The 21,260-nt window shown below is 40.6% G+C and overlaps 1 protein-coding gene across 1 annotated transcript in view; it reads left to right on the top strand.

Annotated features, from left to right (window-relative positions):
• Nucleotides 1-21,260, top strand: part of LOC131692668 (limbic system-associated membrane protein-like) — a 360,515-nt gene that overhangs the window by 173,744 nt on the left and 165,511 nt on the right. The window contains exon 2 of the mRNA XM_058979833.1: nt 16,976-17,121. Coding sequence (XP_058835816.1) covers nt 16,976-17,121 — 146 coding nt within the window. The remainder of the gene's footprint in view (nt 1-16,975; nt 17,122-21,260) is intronic.

The following is a 21,260-nucleotide window of genomic DNA, read 5'->3' as shown; positions in this document are numbered from 1 at the left end:
ATAGATATCGTAGTTACACATTACCGTTAGGACAAAATGTATATGCTACAGTATCTTAGTCGATAACGTGAAACAACAACTCGTAGCCTGATTGCAATCGTATCTTTTTGGAAGAGTTTTACATGTAAAGTTGAATGACCAGCGTATCATCGCAGTTCTCAAATAAATCAGATGTTCCGCAAGGCAGTAACTTAGGACCCTTACTATTCGCAATATTCTTTAGCGATATCGCATTGCGTTTGGGAGCTGAGCGCAAATTAATTTATGCAGATTACTCAGAAGATTGGTTACGCTTACAACGCCTGCTGCAACTGTTTGTTAATTGGTGCTTCAAGAATAAACTTGTCATTAACGTGGCCAAATTCCAAGTGATAATGTTTCATCGAATTACATGGCCCGTTAAGTTAGAATACAGTATTAGTGGAATCGTTTTGACGACAGTCGATCAACTGATCAACGGGGAGATTGACGCTTCAGAGATTCCAGAGATAGCTTCTTCTGAATTTTCAATGCAAAAATAAATAATGCCGAAATATGACCGTTTTAACCCATTCATGCCCATGTTGTTTGTGGACAACAACGTTTTTAAACAGCTATAACTTTTTATTGAGGCGAGATTTGCTCACAAAAACAAGTAAAGCTCATTAATGTGATTATTGCCTTTAATTTGAGTATTAACAGTTACAAGGATCAGCTCTAGAACTGAAGTTATTGCAATTAGTCTGATTGGATTCCGATGGAGCAGTGCTGCCAGGGACAGTTTGCGTTGACAACAGAAAATGATTTTTTCATATATCTTCGTTATGGTGCAATATTATTGAAAACTGATAAAACTTACCAATTTAGACTGTAGTTGGCTACGTTTTCCACGTAATTGGACTATTGTAATTATTCTAGGTGAATTGTATTGAGCATTAGAAGATAAAAATTGAGCTGCTTCTAGCACTGCCATGCAAGCACCTATCTTTGAGAAAATAGGTTTTTCGTATTTCTTGACCCCACCGTTTTCATGGAAAAATAGTTTTGAAACCCTACATGCACTAGAAAAAAAGTTGGGCATGAAAGGGTTAAAACCACCTGGATGTTTATTGAAGTGGAATTTCTAACCAAAGATGGCACTCGGTAAACATATTTTGAACGCGAGGGAATGGCAGGATCTGCAATGTCTGACATTTTTTCTACGTTGTTAATGGGCAGCCCCCAGGTTGAAAAGAATGTTTCACCCAGCTTGTAAGTAACTCATGGATTTCTTTATTCACAGCCGCTGTGACTCGATGGAGATGTATGGTGAACTACTATGCGGTTTCATCGTTTCTATGCATGTGGGGTGTATACATCCAATTTTTATTTTCAAAAAACTGTATCTCTGAAACCTCTAGATCTGGCGGCCCAATATCTTTGGATATGTTGTGTAGAATGATCTTTCAAATAAAAATATAAAAATATGGAGTAGTTAAGGCCCCTCGTAGTGAAAATCAAGAAAAACGAATTAAATACGAATTTTGTTCATACGAAACCCAATGTTTTCAAAGTTTAACCATCTTTTCTTGAAACTACACTTAAGTGTCATTCATTTGATCTATAACCGATAAAAATCGGTGCAGCGGTTCAAAAGTTATGATTTTTTTTTAAATCTGCTTTTGAAAGATCAAGATTTTTTGGACCAATCCAACGTGGAAAGACGAAATAAAAAAATACGTATTTAATGTTTTTCGGGAAGGGATGGTTCTACCAAATATTACAGAATTCTGAGAGATCGCGTAACTTTTTTCATGGAGTTGCTGTATGTAAATAAATAAATAAATAAATAAATAAATAAATAAATAAATAAATAAATAAATAAATAAATAAATAAATAAATAAATAAATAAATAAATAAATAAATAAATAAATAAATAAATAAATAAATAAATAAATAAATAAATAAATAAATAAATAAATAAATAATCAAAGATATTCTACACATAAATACTAGCCAACGTGGGCTCTAGTGCTTGTACGTTAATTTGTTCGATCGCGTGTGTATTTGTATGTTTCGTGTGCTACCGTGTGTGTACCTGCGCGTATATAAATTCTATTTTATGACCGTGTGTCTTTTCGCAAATTCGCGAGTGTTTTTGGACGATCGCGTGCGGACTGTGAATCTGATACTTAATTTTCGATGTAAAGTTCAGATGTTAGAAGAAAGTGAGTTCTTCCATATCACAAGAATTCCGGGTCATGTCGCGATGTGTTGCCTAGTGTATATGAGCGGTATTTTTTGATTGGTCCAACTGAATGTATGGACCTAAGCTGCTAGGACGGAGGGTACAGATTTCCGGACGTGACCGATTTATTAGCTCTAAAACACAGGCGTTTGTGGGTTTGCATTTGAGACCGCGTTTGTAACTTCATAAGTACTAAAACGTTCACCTTATTACTGAGATGTTGCAAGGCTTGCGCGATTGTGGATGTAATCGCGAAGGGCTTGTGCGTTCGTATGTTAACGTGTTTGTAACATGAGGTCGCGTGTATGTGACTTCGCCTTTATGAATTCGATTTTGTAACCGGACCGCATTCTGATATATAATTTTCGGTGTACGGGTCAGATTCTGACAGGGAGTGAATTCTCTCATATCGCTTAAGTTTCCGGTCATATCGCCGTGGAACGTGTTGTCTAGTGGATATGTGACTTTTCATTTTTCAATTGATCCACTTGAAGGCATGAACCTAGACTTCTGGTACCGAGGATAGAGACTTCCGGAAGTGATCGATTCATGATCGCGCGAGCGCGGAAGTTCATAGCTTCACGCTTGAGACCACGTTTGAAAATTTGCAAGTGCTGAGATGTTCACCTTATCGCCGGGATGTTGTATGGATGATGTAGGTTGCGTGAACGATCGCGATGTGCTCAAGCATTTGTATGGTATCGTGTTTGTCGCGTGTATAAATTCGATTTTTTAGTCGCCATGGAACGTGTTGTTTTTCTGATATGAGCGTCATTTTATTGTTTGGTTCACCTGAAGGCATTGGACCTATGCTACTAGGGCCGGTGGTAATAACTTCCGGATGCAACCGATTCATGATCGCGCCAGCACGGGCGTTTGGAGGTTCACCCCCTCGACCACGTCGGTAAATTTATAAATGCTAAAATATTTACTTAGTCACCAGGGTGTTCTCCTGTTCTTGAGATCTTAGACGTAGGTGTGCGTGAATGATCGCGAAGGACTCGAACGTTTGTATATTAACGTTGTTGTCGCGAGCGCTAGCGTGTATGTAAATTTGCGCGCATAAATTATTTTTTATAACCGCGTGCATAAATTATTTATTATTCGCATATTCCGGTGAATCTTATGCTTCATTTTTAGTGTATGGTGCAGATGCTAGGACAGAGTGAGTTCTCTAATTTCATTACAGTTTCCGGTCATGTCACTATGGAACGTGTTGTTTGCCGTGTGGTGTCCGGCGGGCTGAAATCTTTTTGCAGTTTTTCAGCGAAGAATAGAACCACTGGGAACCTGCTCCCATGTCGTAAGAGGCGATAACAACATTAGTCCATAGGGCAAAGTCGCTCCGTATCGTAGGTTGTATGACTAGACAAAAGTTTTGCATCATTTTATCCATTCTGTGGTGAGTGAATCTGTAACTTTGGCCTAACTCAGATTCGAGGGCAAGAGTCTGATTCAGTTCCTTTCAAGCGAAGATTGGATGGGATCTGTGGTCATGCGCTGACAAGGAATGAAAATATGCGACGCGCGCGTGAAGCTGCTAGTGTATCTTTCATACAAATTAAGGCTTTCGGTACAGTTAGTGCTTATTCTGGCCGCACAAAATTATTTTACAATCTCTTCACAACCTTCAGTTATTTTTAAGCAAATTTAAAAGCAAAATTAATCTTTTTCACAACAAAAACTAAAATACATCGAGATTTGATCATTAATCCAGTCATATGATGAAGAGGAAAAGCTGCCCGATAACCAGTTGTCCGGAGTTCAGCTCGTTAAAATTTTGGTTTTTGTACGTGTTTCTACGATCGTATAATCTACCTTGACATACCTTCTGATCAACCTTTCCTACTAACACAATTCCTTTCCCGTGATGCTCGTGGAGAGGAAGAGGTATTCTCCTTTACTTTTCTTCCCCGGTAGAACAGTGTTGCTCATGGACGGCGTCGTTATTGACCGTTTTATGAACATTTTGAGACAGTGAAACGCATACTCGTTCAATGGGCGGTACGTACGGAGTTCAGACGTAGGGCTTTCAGTGGTGTATAGCTTCTGAGCAGGTGCTTGAGAACAGGCAGTATTACTTTCGTTTTGTACAAATGGAGACAGAACTCAAGGGGGGGGGGCAAACTTAAACCACGCCATCCCCAGATATCTCAACACAGATGATGAAATCGATGAAAAGATTTTCTGATGGCAACTAAGGGTGACTTAACCTCGTACTTCACTTACCGTGGAGTGTTTCTTACAGATCTCCAATGGAACGACCTACACAAGTCCAACAGGCAGTGATAGCAGGCTCAGAGGAACGCCAGCGCTGAAAGAGACACGATATCAATCAGTTCTTTCTTTTCTTTCTTTTTTCAATATACAGGAAATACAAGAAATATGGAAACAAGTTGAATAAGATATAAATAGGAGATAGGAAAGATAGTAGAAAACTGAAAAGCTGGTAAGTTTTGAAGTATATGTGTGAGCCTGGGAGTAGCTATCCATTCTCAATGTGCACGTTTCGAAAGTGGTACACTTTGAAATGGCAATAACGGCGCCGGCCACGTCCATACAGTCATCGGGGAAGGAAAAGAATCTTAGTGTAACAAACGTTGCTATGGAGACTGTGTATACCTCTGCATCTCCATGTTTGCCACGGGAAGGAAGTTTTGTTAGTGGGATGGGGTAAAGAATTACATAAATCTGGATTCACCTTGATATGTGATACGATCTCTGCACTCTCAGAATTGTTATCATGTATTTTTTTTGCTCTGGGCAGCCGGCTGCCGAGAATTTTTGATAGATTTATCGTGTGTTGAATTATCTCGGAAGTTCTCAGTTTGTAAAAAATACGACTTCAACTCCGGACAGCCGGTGTCGGAAGTGTTACCCATGTTCGATTAAATCAAGCGGAAAATGAGGAATTTTATTATTCCTTGGTTCATTATTCCGGTGAAACACGATATTCCAAGAAAAATACAGTATAACGTAAAGCTATTACTTTTACTGTCTTGAGACATTTTTTTTTTTATTTAGTGTATTTGACACGGCTCATAGCGGTGGCTTAACGGAGCCGTGGATCTTTCATGTGTTTACAATATGTGCAGAATAAAAATAAAAGAGCAAATATTATTGATTACCCGTTGGATCTCGTGCGCGCAACTTTTTATTGCGAGCGGAGACTTCTTTCGCGGCTCGCCTACTGCGTCATGGGGATCATTTAATTCTCTTCTATCGTTAAAGGTGTCTTGGTGCTCGCGATCAGATGTTTTTGCCTGCTTATTACCCTTACGGGTGACCAGTGTAAACCCGTCATCATTGTTTTTATCTTCTTCGACGATATTGCTTACAGTGGTTTTTCGGGTGCTGGATACTGCTTTTGCAGTTGTCAATATGGACTGAACAGCTGCCACAAATTTTGCAACCGTTTGTGGTTCGGGTATTGGTATTGAAAACTCTTTTTTGGGTTGGTTTTCCGTGGATTCGTTGGCAATCGGTTGAGATGCATTCTCCTCTGTATCTTCCGCGCAAGGTTGTCCATGGTGTGCTGTCTGATTACAATACTTGCACGTAGGGGTTTGCCCCTCATGGGTGCATAACGTAGTTTGATTAATAGTAGCGGGTTTTAAGTTTTATAGTCAAGTGGGAGGGGATAGGTCTTTCAATCCGCATCCTCACCACAAGAACACCGTTAGGTGTACGGAGGAGGAAATTTCTCCACGTATCAGGTGTAACGGATTCTACTTCTCCGTATTGCGACATGTATTCTGCAACTAGATCAGGAGGGGTACGTGGTGATAGGTCATGTAGCTTTACATCTACATAGTCTTTTTCTATATACACGGGAATCTTAATTCAAACTTTATCACTTTCAGCCACGTGCTTCAAGTTATTCTGCGAAACGAAACGTTCAGCTTTGGCTAACGTGTTGAATGATATGAGTACTACATTGCGAAGATGATGATACCGGAGATACATAACCTCCTTGAGCTTAAGCTGCATCTTCACCTTCAGCAGGTATTCCACTTCACTAAAACTCAATCTTATTGAACAGAATTTAAAGTCAACGACCGCTGTGTTGGGTCGGAGCAGAGTTTTTTCGTCAACTTTACTCATGACGGCAAGAATAAATTAAATGTTTCCTTTGCTCTCGAGACAATGCACACTAGATCGAGAGGTTGCTAGTTGTTGTTCACTTGGTTCGATTGTACGTCTGACTTGGGCAGAAGTAGAAAATAGACTGAGGTCTTGAGACATTTGTCGAAAGAGATATGTTTTTATACCTTTGTTATTGAAAATTTCGCAATATAATTAATATTTATCGAGTACAAACTATGACCCTACTATAATCACTAAAAAGACAACTATGTACTGCTTTGTCTCTCCATGAACGACTAAATAAGATACCGCCATTCATACAATCAATACTCGAGTTGTATGCTAGCTTGAGTGCACTCTGAGCGGTATAAACTATTCGGCAGTTTTTTGTGCTCGCTACTAGAAATAGAACAAAGAATGATTGAAAAGGAAAGACCTCATTCGTTGTTCGACTTGCGCTCGGATAAGACGTGTGCTAGTGCTTTTGCAGTTGCCTTCCCCGGCTCAGTTTTTATTGTGTCCAGTGCTCAGTGCAGTGTCAAAGCCAGTTGTGATTGCTAGGCCTTTGTTTCGAAAACAAAGTGTGTCGTGCTGGTATTGTCAGCCAGTCCCAGCAAAGGTCATCGGCATCGAAAAGATAAGTACCTGTTTCCCTTCTACTATTATTTTCTGTTTTGCCCTTGATACATTCCGTTACTGCTCTTTTTATCGTTCTTTGCGCGAAGTGCTGATCTCGCGCTAAAATGTCCCTCGACGGTCAGCCCACCGATGATAATATGGATGATGAAACATCCCCTGATAAGCCTCCTACCAAACCCCCTCGCCTAAAAGCATACCCAGAGAACTCGACTGGGCCATTTGTGGTTTACTTCCGGACCACCAATAAATCATTTGATATTTTGAAAATATCACGTGATCTGACAGAGCATTACTCGGCCGTGACCCAGATTACAAAGGTTCGCGCGAATAAGTTAAAAATTGTTGTTAGCGACCTCGCACAGGCAAACGGGATTGCTTCCTGTACCCGCTTTACGCAGCATTATAGGGTGTATGTACCGTGTGTAGATGTAGAGGTCGACGGGGTCATAACCGAGGCGAGTTTGACATGCGAGGACGTGCTGAAGTATGGGGCTGGCTGTTTTAAAAACCCCCTACTAAAGCCGGTGAAAATATTAGACTGCAAGAAATTGCACACGCTCGCTGGAGATAAAGAATCCTATATACCATCAGCCTCGCTTCGGGTGACTTTCGCCGGATCGTCTCTTCCAAATTATGTCCTTCTGGATAGGGTTCGCCTGCCTGTACGCCTGTTTGTACCGCGGGTAATGAACTGCAGCAACTGCAAACAGTTGGGCCACACAGCCACCTTTTGTGGCAATAAAAAACGATGTGGCAAGTGCGGTGGAGAGCATGAGGATGACTCTTGTGACAAAGACACTGAAAAGTGTGTTTACTGCGGGGGCCCTCCGCATGCTCTTAAATCATGCCCTGCGTACAAACAGCGCGGGGATAAAATTAAGCGCTCCCTCAAGGAACGCTCGAAGCGCTCTTATGCAGAAATGTTAAAGAATGCTTCGCCATCTGTCCTTTCCGAAAACTCCTTTGCTCTTTTGGCTCCTGTTGAGCAAGAATCTGATAATCCACAAGAGGGAACATCTTTTGTTAACCCGGGGGAGTCCAGGAAGCGGAGAAATCCTGCCTCCCCTAGACTGCCCCGTAAGGGTCCCAAGGTGTCCTCCTCTGAGAGTGCGCCAACCACATCTAATAAATCCAACGGAAGTGCTGCACTAATGCCGAAGCAATCTGCTCCTGGATTTGGAAATTTTAATTCAAACAAGGAGTACCCACCACTTCCAGGGACACCAGAAACCCCAAGTGTCCCTCTTTTTCAAACAGACACTCAGTCCAGTAATGGACTAATGAAATTTTCTGACATCGTGGACTTAATTTTCACAGCTTTCAATGTTACCGATCCTCTTAAAAGCCTTCTGATACGTTTTCTCCCTATAGTGCAAACATTTTTGAAGCAGTTGACTACTAAATGGCCCCTCCTTGCAGCGATCGTATCCTTCGATGGCTAAGTCATCGAACGAGGTCACTGATTCGATCACTGTTCTACAGTGGAACAGCAGAAGTATCCTCCCGAAAATTGATTCCTTTAAATTTTTACTAAATAGTTTAAAATGTGATGTTTTCGCATTATGTGAAACTTGGCTAACTTCCGATATAAATCTCAACTTCCACGACTTTAATATAATTCGTCTGGATCGAGAAAACCCCTATGGAGGAGTACTTTTGGGGATCAAAAAGTGCTATTCTTTCAACCGAATTAACCTCCCTTCGACACCAGGCATTGAAGTTGTCGCTTGTGAAATAAGGATCAAAAGCAAATACCTTAGCATTGCTTCCATCTACATTCCCCCTAGAGCGTCGGTAGGGAACCGAACGCTTTGTAATATCACGGAATTCCTACCGGCACCGCGGCTAGTTCTAGGAGACTTTAACTCGCACGGTACGGTATGGGGTGGTCTTCACGATGATAACAGATCAACATTAATCCAAGATCTTTGCGACAATTTCAACATGACCATCTTAAACACGGGAGAAATGACACGGATTCCTACACCACCAACACGCGCAAGCGCGTTGGATTTATCTCTATGCTCGACTTCGCTACAGTTAGATTGCACGTGGAAGGTGATCCCTGATCCCCACGGTAGCGACCATTTGCCTATCGTAATTTCAATTGCCAACGGTTCAAGACCATCAGAAACAATCAATGTCTCATATGACCTCACACGGAACATTGATTGGAAGAGTTACGCGACCGCGATATCCGCTAAAATCGAATCCATTCAAGAACTTCCTCCGGAGGAAGAGTACAGGTTTTTGGCTGGCTTGATTCTCGACAGTGCGAATCAAGCTCAGACTAAACCAGTACCGGGCGCGAACACCCACGGACGATCTCCCACCCTGTGGTGGGACAAAGAGTGCTCAAAACTGTACGCGGAAAAGTCCACTGCGTATAAAACCTTTCGGGACGACGGGTTACCCGATAGCTATCGACAGTACGCGTCGCTAGAAAAGCGAATGAAGTGTTTGATGAAAGCCAAGAAACGCAGTTATTGGCGCCGGTTCGTCGACGGGTTAACGAGAGAAACAGCGATGAGCACTCTTTGGGGTACGGCTCGACGTATGCGTAACCGAAATAGTATTAACGAGAACGTGGAATATTCAAACCGCTGGATATTCGCCTTCGCCAAGAAGATCTGTCCAGACTCTGTCCCGGTACAGAAAACATACCACGCCGCGTCTCCTCACGATACCGCGAACGAAACACCGTTTTCGATGGTGGAGTTCTCACTTGCCCTCTTATCGTGCAACAATAACGCCCCGGGGTTAGACAGAATCAAATTCAACTTGTTGAAGAATCTGCCTGATTCTGCTAAAAGGCGTTTGCTGAATTTATTTAACAAGTTCCTTGAGGGTAACATTGTTCCTCACGACTGGAGGCAAGTGAAGGTCATCGCCATCGCAAAACCGGGAAAACCAGCCTCCGACCACAACTCGTACCGACCGATTGCAATGCTTTCCTGTATCCGGAAGTTGTTCGAGAAAATGATCTTGTTTCGCCTCGACAATTGGGTCGAAGCAAATGGCTTACTGTCAGATACACAATTTGGCTTCCGCAAAGGCAAAGGGACGAACGATTGCCTTGCGTTGCTTTCTACAGAAATCCAAATGGCCTATGCTAACAAAGAGCAGATGGCATCAGTCTTCTTGGATATTAAGGGGGCTTTTGACTCAGTTTCTATCAATGTTCTTTCAGAGAAGCTGCATCAGCATGGTCTTTCGCCGATTTTAAATAACTTTTTGCTAAACCTGTTGTCTGAGAAGCATATGCATTTTTCGCATGGCGACTTAACAACATCGCGATTTAGCTACATGGGTCTTCCCCAGGGCTCATGTCTAAGTCCCCTACTCTACAATTTTTACGTGAATGACATTGACGATTGTCTTGCCAATTCATGCACGCTAAGGCAACTTGCAGACGACGGGGTGGTCTCTGTTACAGGGCCCAAAGCTGCCGATTTGCAAGAACCATTACAAGATACTTTGGACAATTTGTCTGCTTGGGCTCTTCAGCTGGGTATCGAGTTCTCCACGGAGAAAACTGAGCTGGTCGTCTTTTCTAGGAAGCGTGAGCCGGCGCAACTCCAGCTTCTACTCATGGGTGTAACGATCAATCAGGTGTTCACATTTAAATATCTCGGGGTCTGGTTCGACTCGAAAGGTACCTGGGGATGTCACATTAGGTATCTGAAACAAAAATGCCAACAAAGGATCAATTTTCTCCGGACAATAACTGGAACATGGTGGGGTGCCCACCCAGGAGACCTAATTAGGTTGTATCAAACAACGATACTGTCGGTAATGGAATACGGATGCTTCTGCTTTCGCTCCGCGGCGAACATACATTTCATCAAACTCGAAAGAATTCAGTATCGTTGTTTGCGTATCGCCTTAGGGTGCATGCAGTCGACCCATACGATGAGTCTTGAAGTGCTGTCGGGCGTTCTCCCGTTGAAAAATCGATTTTGGGAACTCTCATATCGATTGCTCATTCGATGCGATATCTTGAACCCGTTGGTGATTGAAAACTTCGAAAGACTCGTCGAGCTTAATTCTCAAACCCGTTTTATGTCCTTGTACTTCGACTACATGGCACAGAGCATCAATCCTTCTTCGTATAATCCCAACCATGCCCGTTTTCTAGATACTTCTGATTCTACTGTATTCTTCGACACATCCATGAAGGAAGAGATTCGTGGAATACCGGACCATATACTCCCACAAGTGATCCCCAATATATTTTATAATAAATTCCGTGAAGTCGACTGTGACAAAATGTTCTACACTGACGGATCGAATCTCGATGGGTCCACTGGCTTCGGTATCTTCAATAATACTATCACCGCTTCATTCAAGCTCAATGATCCCGCTTCAGTTTACGTCGCAGAATTAGCTGCTATTCAGTACACCCTTGGGATCATCGACACTCTGCCCACAGATCACTACTTCATCATCTCGGACAGCCTCAGCTCTATCGAGGCTCTTCGTGCGATGAAGCCCAAAAAACAATTCCCGTATTTTCTGGGGAAGATACGGGAGTCCTTGTATACGTTATCTGAAAAATCTTACCAGATTACCTTTGTTTGGGTCCCCTCTCATTGCTCTATCCCGGGCAATGAAAAGGCCGACTCATTAGCAAAGGTGGGCGCATTAAATGGTGACATATACGAAAGACCAATCTGCTTCAACGAATTTTTTAGTATTTGTCGTCAGAGGACACTCAACAGTTGGCAAACCTCATGGAGCAATGGTGAACTTGGACGATGGCTACATTCCATTATCCCGAAGGTATCAACGAAGCCTTGGTTCAGGGGGATGGATGTGGGTCGGGATTTTATTCGTGTAATGTCCCGGCTCATGTCTAACCACTACACGTTGCATGCACATTTGCGGCGTATTGGGCTTGCGGAGAGTAGTCTGTGCGCTTGTGACGAGGGTTATCACGACATCGACCACGTTGTCTGGGTTTGTGCCGAGTATTGTGACGCCAGGTCTCTGTTAAAGGATTCCCTTCGGGCCCGAGGTAGACCACCCAATGTCCCAGTCCGGGATATGCTAGCAAATCGCGATCTCCCCTATATGTCCCTTATTTACAATTTCATTAAAACGATAAATATCCCAATTTAGCCCCTCTCTTTTATTTCTTGTTTTTAGAAATTTCCTCTTGCTTGTGGAACCGATCAGCTGCAGAGTGCCACTATGTAACCGCCGTCGCCTTTACCACTACGCCTGCATAGAAGGAAACTGAAGCGAGAGCGACTTGATGTCCGATGACTTTTTAAGGATTCCCCGCGGGTCCGAATAATACCATCCGCCAACCCGGTACTCGATGACTTACTAGACTGAGGCGCAAATTTGTTTCGCTGATCTCCCGTTTGCGCGATAGTTGCAAGTTTTGCTCTTCTTTCCCTGTCACCATATACGTCTTCTCTCCCCTGTCCTCGATACACCTGCTGCTACACTGATGTGGAAATAGGCCCCCCTCTGAAATATCTTGACCAAGCATAAGTCTTCGTTAAAAAATCAAATTTGATTTCTGTATTCCTAGTTTAAAGATAGCTGTAATTTTTACTCTTTATTGAAGCTCTTGTCCTCCATCTTGTAAATAGAATTGTATCCCTAGTTTTAAGATATCTGTGAAATTTCTCATAAATATTTGTTCCACCTTTTGTTAGTTTTAAGATAACTGTAAAATATTTCGTAAAATACTATTACTCCCCCTCTTGTATATCAAACTGAATCCCTTGTTTTAAAATTTTTCATAAAAAAATCTTTTGGCCCTCTCTTGTATATTGAATCTTATTTCTAGTCTTAAGATAGCTGTAAACTTTTTTTTTTCTTGTATAAAAAAAATATCTCAACATTGTAACCTCCTAGTTTTAAGATATCCAAAATGTAAAAACAAAAGAATTTGGCACCGCCAAGCTAACGCATTTGTGCCTATCAAATAAACGAATTGAATAAAAAAAAAAAAAAGGAAAGACCGAATAAAAACTAATTTAATGCAATGTGTTAAAACTATAAAATGCAGAAGATTCAAGGAATGACGTAGAAGCGTCTGTTTTGTCGATTTTTATGACAGTAACCGAACAAATTATTATCCACATGATAAGATATGGTTATCATTTCAATTGATAACTTACATAGTGTATTTTCTACTCAAAATTATATGTCACCAAGTATATGAGCGCATATGGAAGTAATCAATACAATGAGACCATACACAACATTAAACTGAACACGATTTAATGATCTAAAAGGCTGCACATATTCTTCGTGCTGATACGACTTCCGCAATTCGTCCTCGATTCCTCTCGGGGATCATCAGGTATCAACTATCATACCAGACTCAACAGTCACTACTCAACCCAGACAGGATCATGCGTTCAGTTCCAAACAGATGCTAGAAGGTGCCGTTTCCAAAAAATACTACATACCACTAATGCTGTGTCTAAATCAGAAAAATATTCTATAAGAAATAGAAAAACTAAAAGAAACCTAAAGTGTCTATCTTCATAAAAAATAGATGGACATTTGCGAAATGTTTAGCGAAATTTGCGGCGATGAGAAATTTTTTAACAGTTTTATTACTGATGATAAATCGTAAATGGTCAATGTGACCAGACGTCCTGGTTTCATAGGACATTAATACATCAGCAATCAAAAATACTTTCAGGCCCTGCTGTATTTTGTTAATTTTAGCAAATAAGTATAAGCCAACTGGCTACACCACCTTTTCCTACTCTTACTAGAAACCTTAAATTCAATTATGGTTAGGGTCCCAGGTCGATAAATGCCGAATTCTCGTCTTCACACGGCTCCAAAGAAGGCGTGGGGTACATTTGTACCCCAGTAAAACGTTCTAGGGTTAGTGTAACCAAGATATAAAACGATCTGTAAAACTACTATTACCGGCTTCAGTGAAACTTTCGCTCTACTTTCAAATTAGAATATTCTCTTTTAATTATCTTTACTTTTAAGTTGTAAAGTGTGTGACAAGCCGTTCGAGAAGTCTTCGAACTGCTTTGGCAGGAGACTCGAATCTTTTAGATTAATATAGGAGATCCGATATAATACACAATCCGAATAGTAGATTGTCGGAATAATAATGTATGACTTAACAGCATTCCACCTTCTCCGCCGGGAAACATTGGAACGTTTTTTCGAGCACCCTCAGTATAAAATAGCACACAGTGAAATGAAAAGGTACTTATTTTGATTGTGATAGTCTCCATCTTACGGGACGATGAAAATGGCCGCTGTATTTTTTCACTACTTATTCCCTAATCACATCACTCGCGTATAACTCAACTTCATCATAAACGATTAAAACAAAACTTCATTTCATAAACTTATCTGCAGTGTAGCTTTTAAATGGCAAATAACACTTAAAAAATTGAGAAAATGTCACCGAGTTCAACAAACGACGACTTGTACAAGACAGTGCTGCCAAAACCTCTGATGCATAAAATCAACCATTACTTTGAAAAACAAAAATAACGGGATGTAGTTCCTATGGTCAAATAATGCAACAAACACTTGACTTATGCCCTTCAAAAAGCCGTCAAAAATTATTTTATGTTCAAATTATCTAAAATTTCGCAAGGATATCTCTGATGGCTCAGCTGATACGAGAAAAATACTATCGAGAATATCGCGTAACCTTCATATATGGACTTAAGTCCAAGATCGTCCCACTGTGCAGAAAGGTGACTCCAACTATCTGGACTAGATATCGATCCATCAACTCATGAACCGGGAACCAACGGCTTTACTTCCCTTTCGAAGGAAGACGTGACCACAGATTTTTTCACCTCAGAAAAATCTCAACGACATCGGCTGGGATTGAACATAGGTCAACTTACTCATGCTTACCACTCAACCACCGGCGCCGTCCCTACATTATTTGCAGTCAATTGATGTATAAATATGTATATGATATTGCTTTGAAAGGTATATGCTAAACAAATTTCCTTGACCTGATTCAAAGTCTGTACTAACAATAAAATCACAAAATTACAAATTACAAATGTTAACCACGCTTGCATGCCGCGCTTTCATTCATTATCGTTTGGTAACAAATGCTGCAACAGACATGTTCGTCGATGCCGACTCGCGACAATGCAAGCTGTTTTACGCCTTTAATCCGTTTTTCGAAATCCGTGCACAGTGACGTTTGACGTAGAAAAATGTAGTTACAAATGGCGGGGAATTTCTAAAAAAATACCGTAAACCGGGGTGACATTGATCACTTTTCGAAGTAATCATTACATATTTTTAGACGCAACACATTTTTTTCAAGTTTAATATTTTTAAACCATGTACTGATGTATGGAGAACAAGATTGGATGGTTTTACATAAAATTGTTCGCTTACAGCTATTTTTCTAAACATAATTTCAAGTTGAAGTCCGTTTTCGTATTCCGGGGTGACTTTGATAAACTGCATGTTCACCCACATTAAGTTGTTGATGTCAATGTTTTTCATTCAAATCTTTGTTTAAACTAATTCTGGAAAGATACTCACTGTTAAATAGATGTTAATTAGTATTATATAAAGTATTTGAATGTACTGTGAAATTCGAGTAACCAAAATTCGTATAATTTGTGTCCAACTAGAATAAAATATTCTGACAACCTTTTAAACTACTAAAATGGTTTTATTTCAGTGTTTTATCTATGAACAAACAGTTTCATCCATTTTAACACGTTGGAATATTGAACTATTAAAAATGTTCCGATTTTTAGCTTAAAATAATTTGAAATAATTGCCAAAAAATCTTGAATCTAAAATTGACACATTCCAAGTTAAAGGAAAATAAAAACTCGCTTGTAATTTATTACTCTTGCTCAAATCTGAAGTTTATTTGTTGTATAAAAAATAGACACTTTACGAAGCTTCGTAAAAATAAGGGAAAGTCAAATTTCGGTGTTTTGAAGTTTTTGTACCCAAAAACCGAACAATATACCCAATAAGTATAAAAAATCAGCATTTTATAAGTTTAGAGTAAAAATCATTTCACATTAAAATGATTCGGTAGTCTATTCTGGTTTAATAAGCGATCTACGAAAAAAGTTTCGAGTGATCAAAGTCACCCCGGTTTACGGTATGTAAAATGTGATTTTTTACCAAAAAGGGGCCCGAACACCTTTTTGTTTCATTCTGTCATAAAGAATTTTTTGAACAAGATACAAAATAGTAACCTTACTCATGAGTAAAAATCACAAACAATCTTTCTCTTACGAAAATTTAATTACTGGTTAGTTCGTGAAGAATCGGGACCGTGGTATTTCTTAAACAAATAGGCTAAAAATTAATCCGCTAAGCACATTTGGATTTTATTTTGCAAAAATACCAAATACTAATAAAAAAAAAAAATCGTCCATCTAAATTGTAATTTCATCAAGTTTCAGTGACTCGTGTTACAAATTTTGACTCAATTATAATTCGCGATGTACTAGGGAAAGCGTGAGGACTAAGAGATTCATAACGATTTGTGATCTAGGGCTTTACTTTAATTGACGATGAAATGAAAATTTTAAATCAGCAGTTTAAATTGCCACAAACACCTAACTAAAACCCTGAGCAAACCTTAAAACCCCGGTCGTCAGTACCAGAACTCGAACCCCTCCGGCGTCGTCAGCGATGCCAAGTCCGTCAGTCAGCCCGTGGCACAACAAGGTACCCTTTCGAAACACAAATCACTGCCATTTCACGACGGGTGACGGACACACACAAAAACACAATCACACACACATTGATGCCTCAAGCACAAACCATTAATTAATTACGTTTTCTTAATGATCCCGCTGTGTTATAATAGCGTGATTTCGGACCTCACCTTCGCTTCACCGGTAACGCTGTTGCAGGATGATCTGCTTTCAGCCGAGAAAATGTATCGAATCCTCCTTCCCGTTCGGCTTGTTGTTTTGTGGAATAATACCGGAAAGCAGCCGATTTTTCTCACTTCACAAAACCGCCCCCCCGTAACACTTTATTCATTTCATTAATTTCGCCTGTTTGTTTGTTCTTTTCTTCTCCATCGACAGGATATCCGAGCCGAAGTGTAGCGGACACGGCAGCTGTGGAGCACCGACGATGGCACAGGAAGCGACGAAAAGGCTGAAAATGAGCAAAAATATGAGATCGATGATGTGCTTCGTGATATTTCTGCTGGTTTTCATCATGAATTATGGTGAGTGTTTTGCCTGCGAACAACCGCACTAGTCGAGCGAGGGGTTTCGCTTCCATCCATCCGACACACGCAGCAGGAAATATGGAACTATATGTATGTACTGCCCACACGGTTCTCCTCCAGCTGCTAGTGTGTGTCGTGTCGTGGGCATCGGCCGTCGGCCGAAAAAATGATAAATTGTGTAGTGTCGAGAAAGCTGAAAATTAATGGAAAGTGTGCGGATTCCGCACACATTGGTCATTGATATAAGTGAGAGGGATTAGAGGGTGGGGGCACCTGAACGATGTTTCAGGCAGGAGATAGCTGCACCAACAAAAAAAAATGAATTTGCTGGACTGTGGTGATTTCGAATTTGTCAAGCTAGTTCTATCATTTCATTTGACACAAACAAATGTAGACAGTAACGAACGAAAGCTCAGATTTCGCGTTATGAAAAAAGTCATAAATCAACACCCCAAAAGTATCATGATAATTTTATTACACTGGTAGGTCACGTTTAAACAGATATATCCAGCAACTACTGTTTCTCGGAGATTTCGAAACCAAACGCAGAATGTTGAATTGTACCATCCGCTATTGGATACAAACTAGAGGAAAATACACGTATAAATTCATGTTTTCCCCTGGAGCGACACGACGGATAAGTCTTTCTTTGTTTTTTCCGCCCGAACTTGGTTCGCCTTTTCGAAGGTCACGTTCTAAAGGCCACCACAGCGACAAGGATACCAGACGGTGGGGATTTCTAACAACCGGGAATTTGGGTCGGATTTTGCTCCAACCGTTTGGCCTTGAGGTTGATTTAGGTTGGAGAAATCGATTAGAGGGATTTATTCGTCTGTTGTTCGGTTTGAGTTTTGGACAAGGCCGACTGAATAATGAAATGAAAGGAATCGAAATCTGAAAAAAGTTGAAGGAAGTTGGTATAGGTGATTAGGTCTACAAGTAATTCAGATTCCAGCGAACTTTTATGAAAAGAGTTTCATTCTGGTGATGCACGTGATGTCCCTAAACTTCATCCAATATAACTCATGGAAGTTTTTCATGGGCGATAAACTTTTTCCTAGTTATTAATTCCATAACTATTTTCTGGCTTATAAAAGCTGTGACTGCAGAAGAAACAGTTTGTGATTGATATCTGACATTTTGCGAACCTGCTCCGTGTCTATTTTTCCACCATCCGAAGGTCATCCCCCATCAGAAATCTGACGTCATCTGACCACCCATCAGGTCTCAGTCACGTTATTTTATTTCATATCTTTCCGTCAGTCCTTCTACGGTTCCCAAAGGTAGCCCCCTGTTTTAGTACGTTCGTTGTTGTTTATCGCTTCAATCCTAGCGCTTCGCTTTGTGTTTTTTGTTTCGCTCCAACTAGATGTTGTTTTCCTACGCAACTGGTTCTACGGGTTCCACCAAGCACATAATCACAAATAATGAAAAAGCTTTTATCATGATAATGAAATACCGTATTTATGTTCATTACCAATCTTATTTTTTTTTTTGCGGGCATACGATTGTCCTTTCCGCTTTTATTTTTGTCTGTTGTCGACCTGCCACAAATGATACTGTATCCTGGACTCACACCGGCAGACCGCGTAAAAACCGTTTCCCGTTCTTTTTGTACTGCTGATTCATCAGGTTCATTGGCCCATGCAAGTCATTCGAAAGGTACTTTGTGTCCCCATTTTTCTGTTTGCCTCCCAGCACGCCAATCTTTCCCCGAGCCGGGATCTGATAAATTTGACTTCATTTAAATTGAAATTGATAAATTGCCACTGTTTATTGAAAAGCTGGCACATCTCATGGCAGTAGTTCTCAAACCATTCACATTCCCTTCGGGATTCCAGCAGGCAGAAGAAGGGGGAACTTCTTTAAAACGCCAACCAAAACAGAACGAGTCGCGACGGGGTTGGCTTCAATCTATAACAGTACCTATACATATATGCAAACGAGCCTGGTTGGTGGGTGGCACGGGGCAGCCAGGACAGGAGTGGTGCTCATTCACAACTCGTCCATCAAGTACTCAGGCTGTTCGCTTCGGCGAAACGTGGCGTGGCGAAAGTGTCGCAGTTCTACTAAACTGAAAGGCCAAGTAGTGTCGTTTGCGAAATTGATTTCCATTTTTTTCCGCTTTCGTGACATTTTGATTTTTGGTAAGTTTGCTGAATGGATCCGTAGCCGCAGGAGGAATAGTGCTTTTCTTTCTTTCTCTTATAAATAAATTGGTGCTAATTTTTCGCTTAGTCAAGCGTTGAAAAGCTATTTCTCACTCTCAAGATATTAATTAACAGTATCTGCTATATGCGAAACGAATGCAATTAAGTCATTGTAAGGATTCTGAATACCTGTCCTGTTTATGACATTAGATTTCTGAATTCAGAGTAAATTTGTTGTGTAGGCTGGTTAATGAATCAATTGAGCTCAAGTAATATCCCCAAAATTTTCATTTCACTCCCGTGTCGAGCATTTCGTTTGCTATTCGATCAGTTGTGCAGTATTTTACAGTAAAAATATATGATCACTGTGATATGGACTATTTTATGCACTTTGGCGAAAAATAGCGCACAAAAAAAATCCCGAGGTTTACTACCACCCTATTACAAAATGTTGTCTAAAAGATTGAAAAAGCTGTCTCGCAAAAGCAATCAAACTTAGAAGTTTTTATATATATTGATGATGCTTATGACAACGTGTCATTCGAATCCATTTTGGAAGCAGCTCGAGACCATGGAGTACCTTCATGTATCACGAACTGGATATACGCAATGCTTAGCAACCGACATCTGTGCTCTACGTAAAGACAAATAAAGATAAGGAGTGCCTGCGGATGTCCTCAAGGTGGTGTGCTGTCACAACTTCTATGGAACCTTGTCGCCAATAGATTGCTGAGTAAATGTAATGAATTTGGGTTTCCGACATATGGTTTCGCCGATGAGGATTACAGATATTTGCATTAACACACTTTTTGATTTGATCTACCAAGCCATACGTGTTGTTGAGCTATGGTGTCCTTATGTTCATTATTTTTTTTAGAGTTGTCCTACTGGAGCTGTAGAGCTGGGCTCTCGGAAAGGTTTCCTGCTAGAATCACTCACTACAATTGCAGAAGAGACGAGATATGTCACCCACTGAAACACTGCTTAAGGTTAATAGCAGCGGGCCGTTATTCTGGTTGTGATATTGAGTGTACGGTTCAGATATGCACGGGCGTATGAACTTCATGATCGCGTTGGAATTATCCAGTGGCGTAGCCACGGGGCGATTTGGGAGTTAAAACTAAATTAATTGAATTGAAAAAAACTTAAAATTTAAATATTCAATAATAATAATTTTGGAAGTATATCGTCTGATCACTTCCTTGAGAACCTATAATTTTAGGCAACAAGAATACTTTTGGAAAATGGTGGGAATAAGGATCTTTAGGGTTGTGCGGGTTACGACATTTTCTGATGCAGATTAGTACTGTGAGTTAATATCTCAATCCATTTCTTATTTCTAAACCCGAAACTATTAAAAAACCTGTTTTAATCCACCTAGCGGTGCAATTGTGCCTTTCTCATTTCTCTAAACTATGGCACGGAGGCTTTTTATGTTCAACATAATTGTGGAAATGTCCATTACATTCTTAGTACACTTTGCACTTATACACAATGGCATGCCAGCCACGAACTTGATGAGCTACGTGTCGACGGTGAAACACTTGAAACAAAAAAATATCATACTCCATTAGCCTAATCAGCATTAGATCAATGTTATCTGCTTGCTAACTCATTTTGTCATGCGGGGATGGGTATGTGAGGAGGGCGAAAGTCCCATGAACGAACGACTCCCCAGCTTAAATTGGTATGCTTTGTAATATAGTGGTGGTTTAAAGATGATGGGGTTGAAACGGAGGGGTATGAGGTGGTGGTCTGAGGGGTGATTTAAGGAGATTTTTAAAGGAGGGGAGTGAACAGTAGAGGGGGGTGTAACCCTCTCCGTAAACCATCAACTACGCCCCTGTTAAAATCCAGAAACCTTATGCGAGTCGAAAAAAAAAATTTGGCTGGGATTAGGTTGACGTTTTTCAGAGTGATTGCTTCGTTTTAGAACAACAACACATCCAAATCCATGCGACTTTCACGACTCTATAGGATTGCCTC

Source organism: Topomyia yanbarensis, chromosome 3, assembly GCF_030247195.1.
Source record: "Topomyia yanbarensis strain Yona2022 chromosome 3, ASM3024719v1, whole genome shotgun sequence".
Lineage (NCBI taxonomy): Eukaryota > Metazoa > Arthropoda > Insecta > Diptera > Culicidae > Topomyia > Topomyia yanbarensis.
The sequence above is the reverse complement of the archived record's forward strand: the minus strand, read 5'-3'. Positions and strand labels throughout refer to the sequence as shown.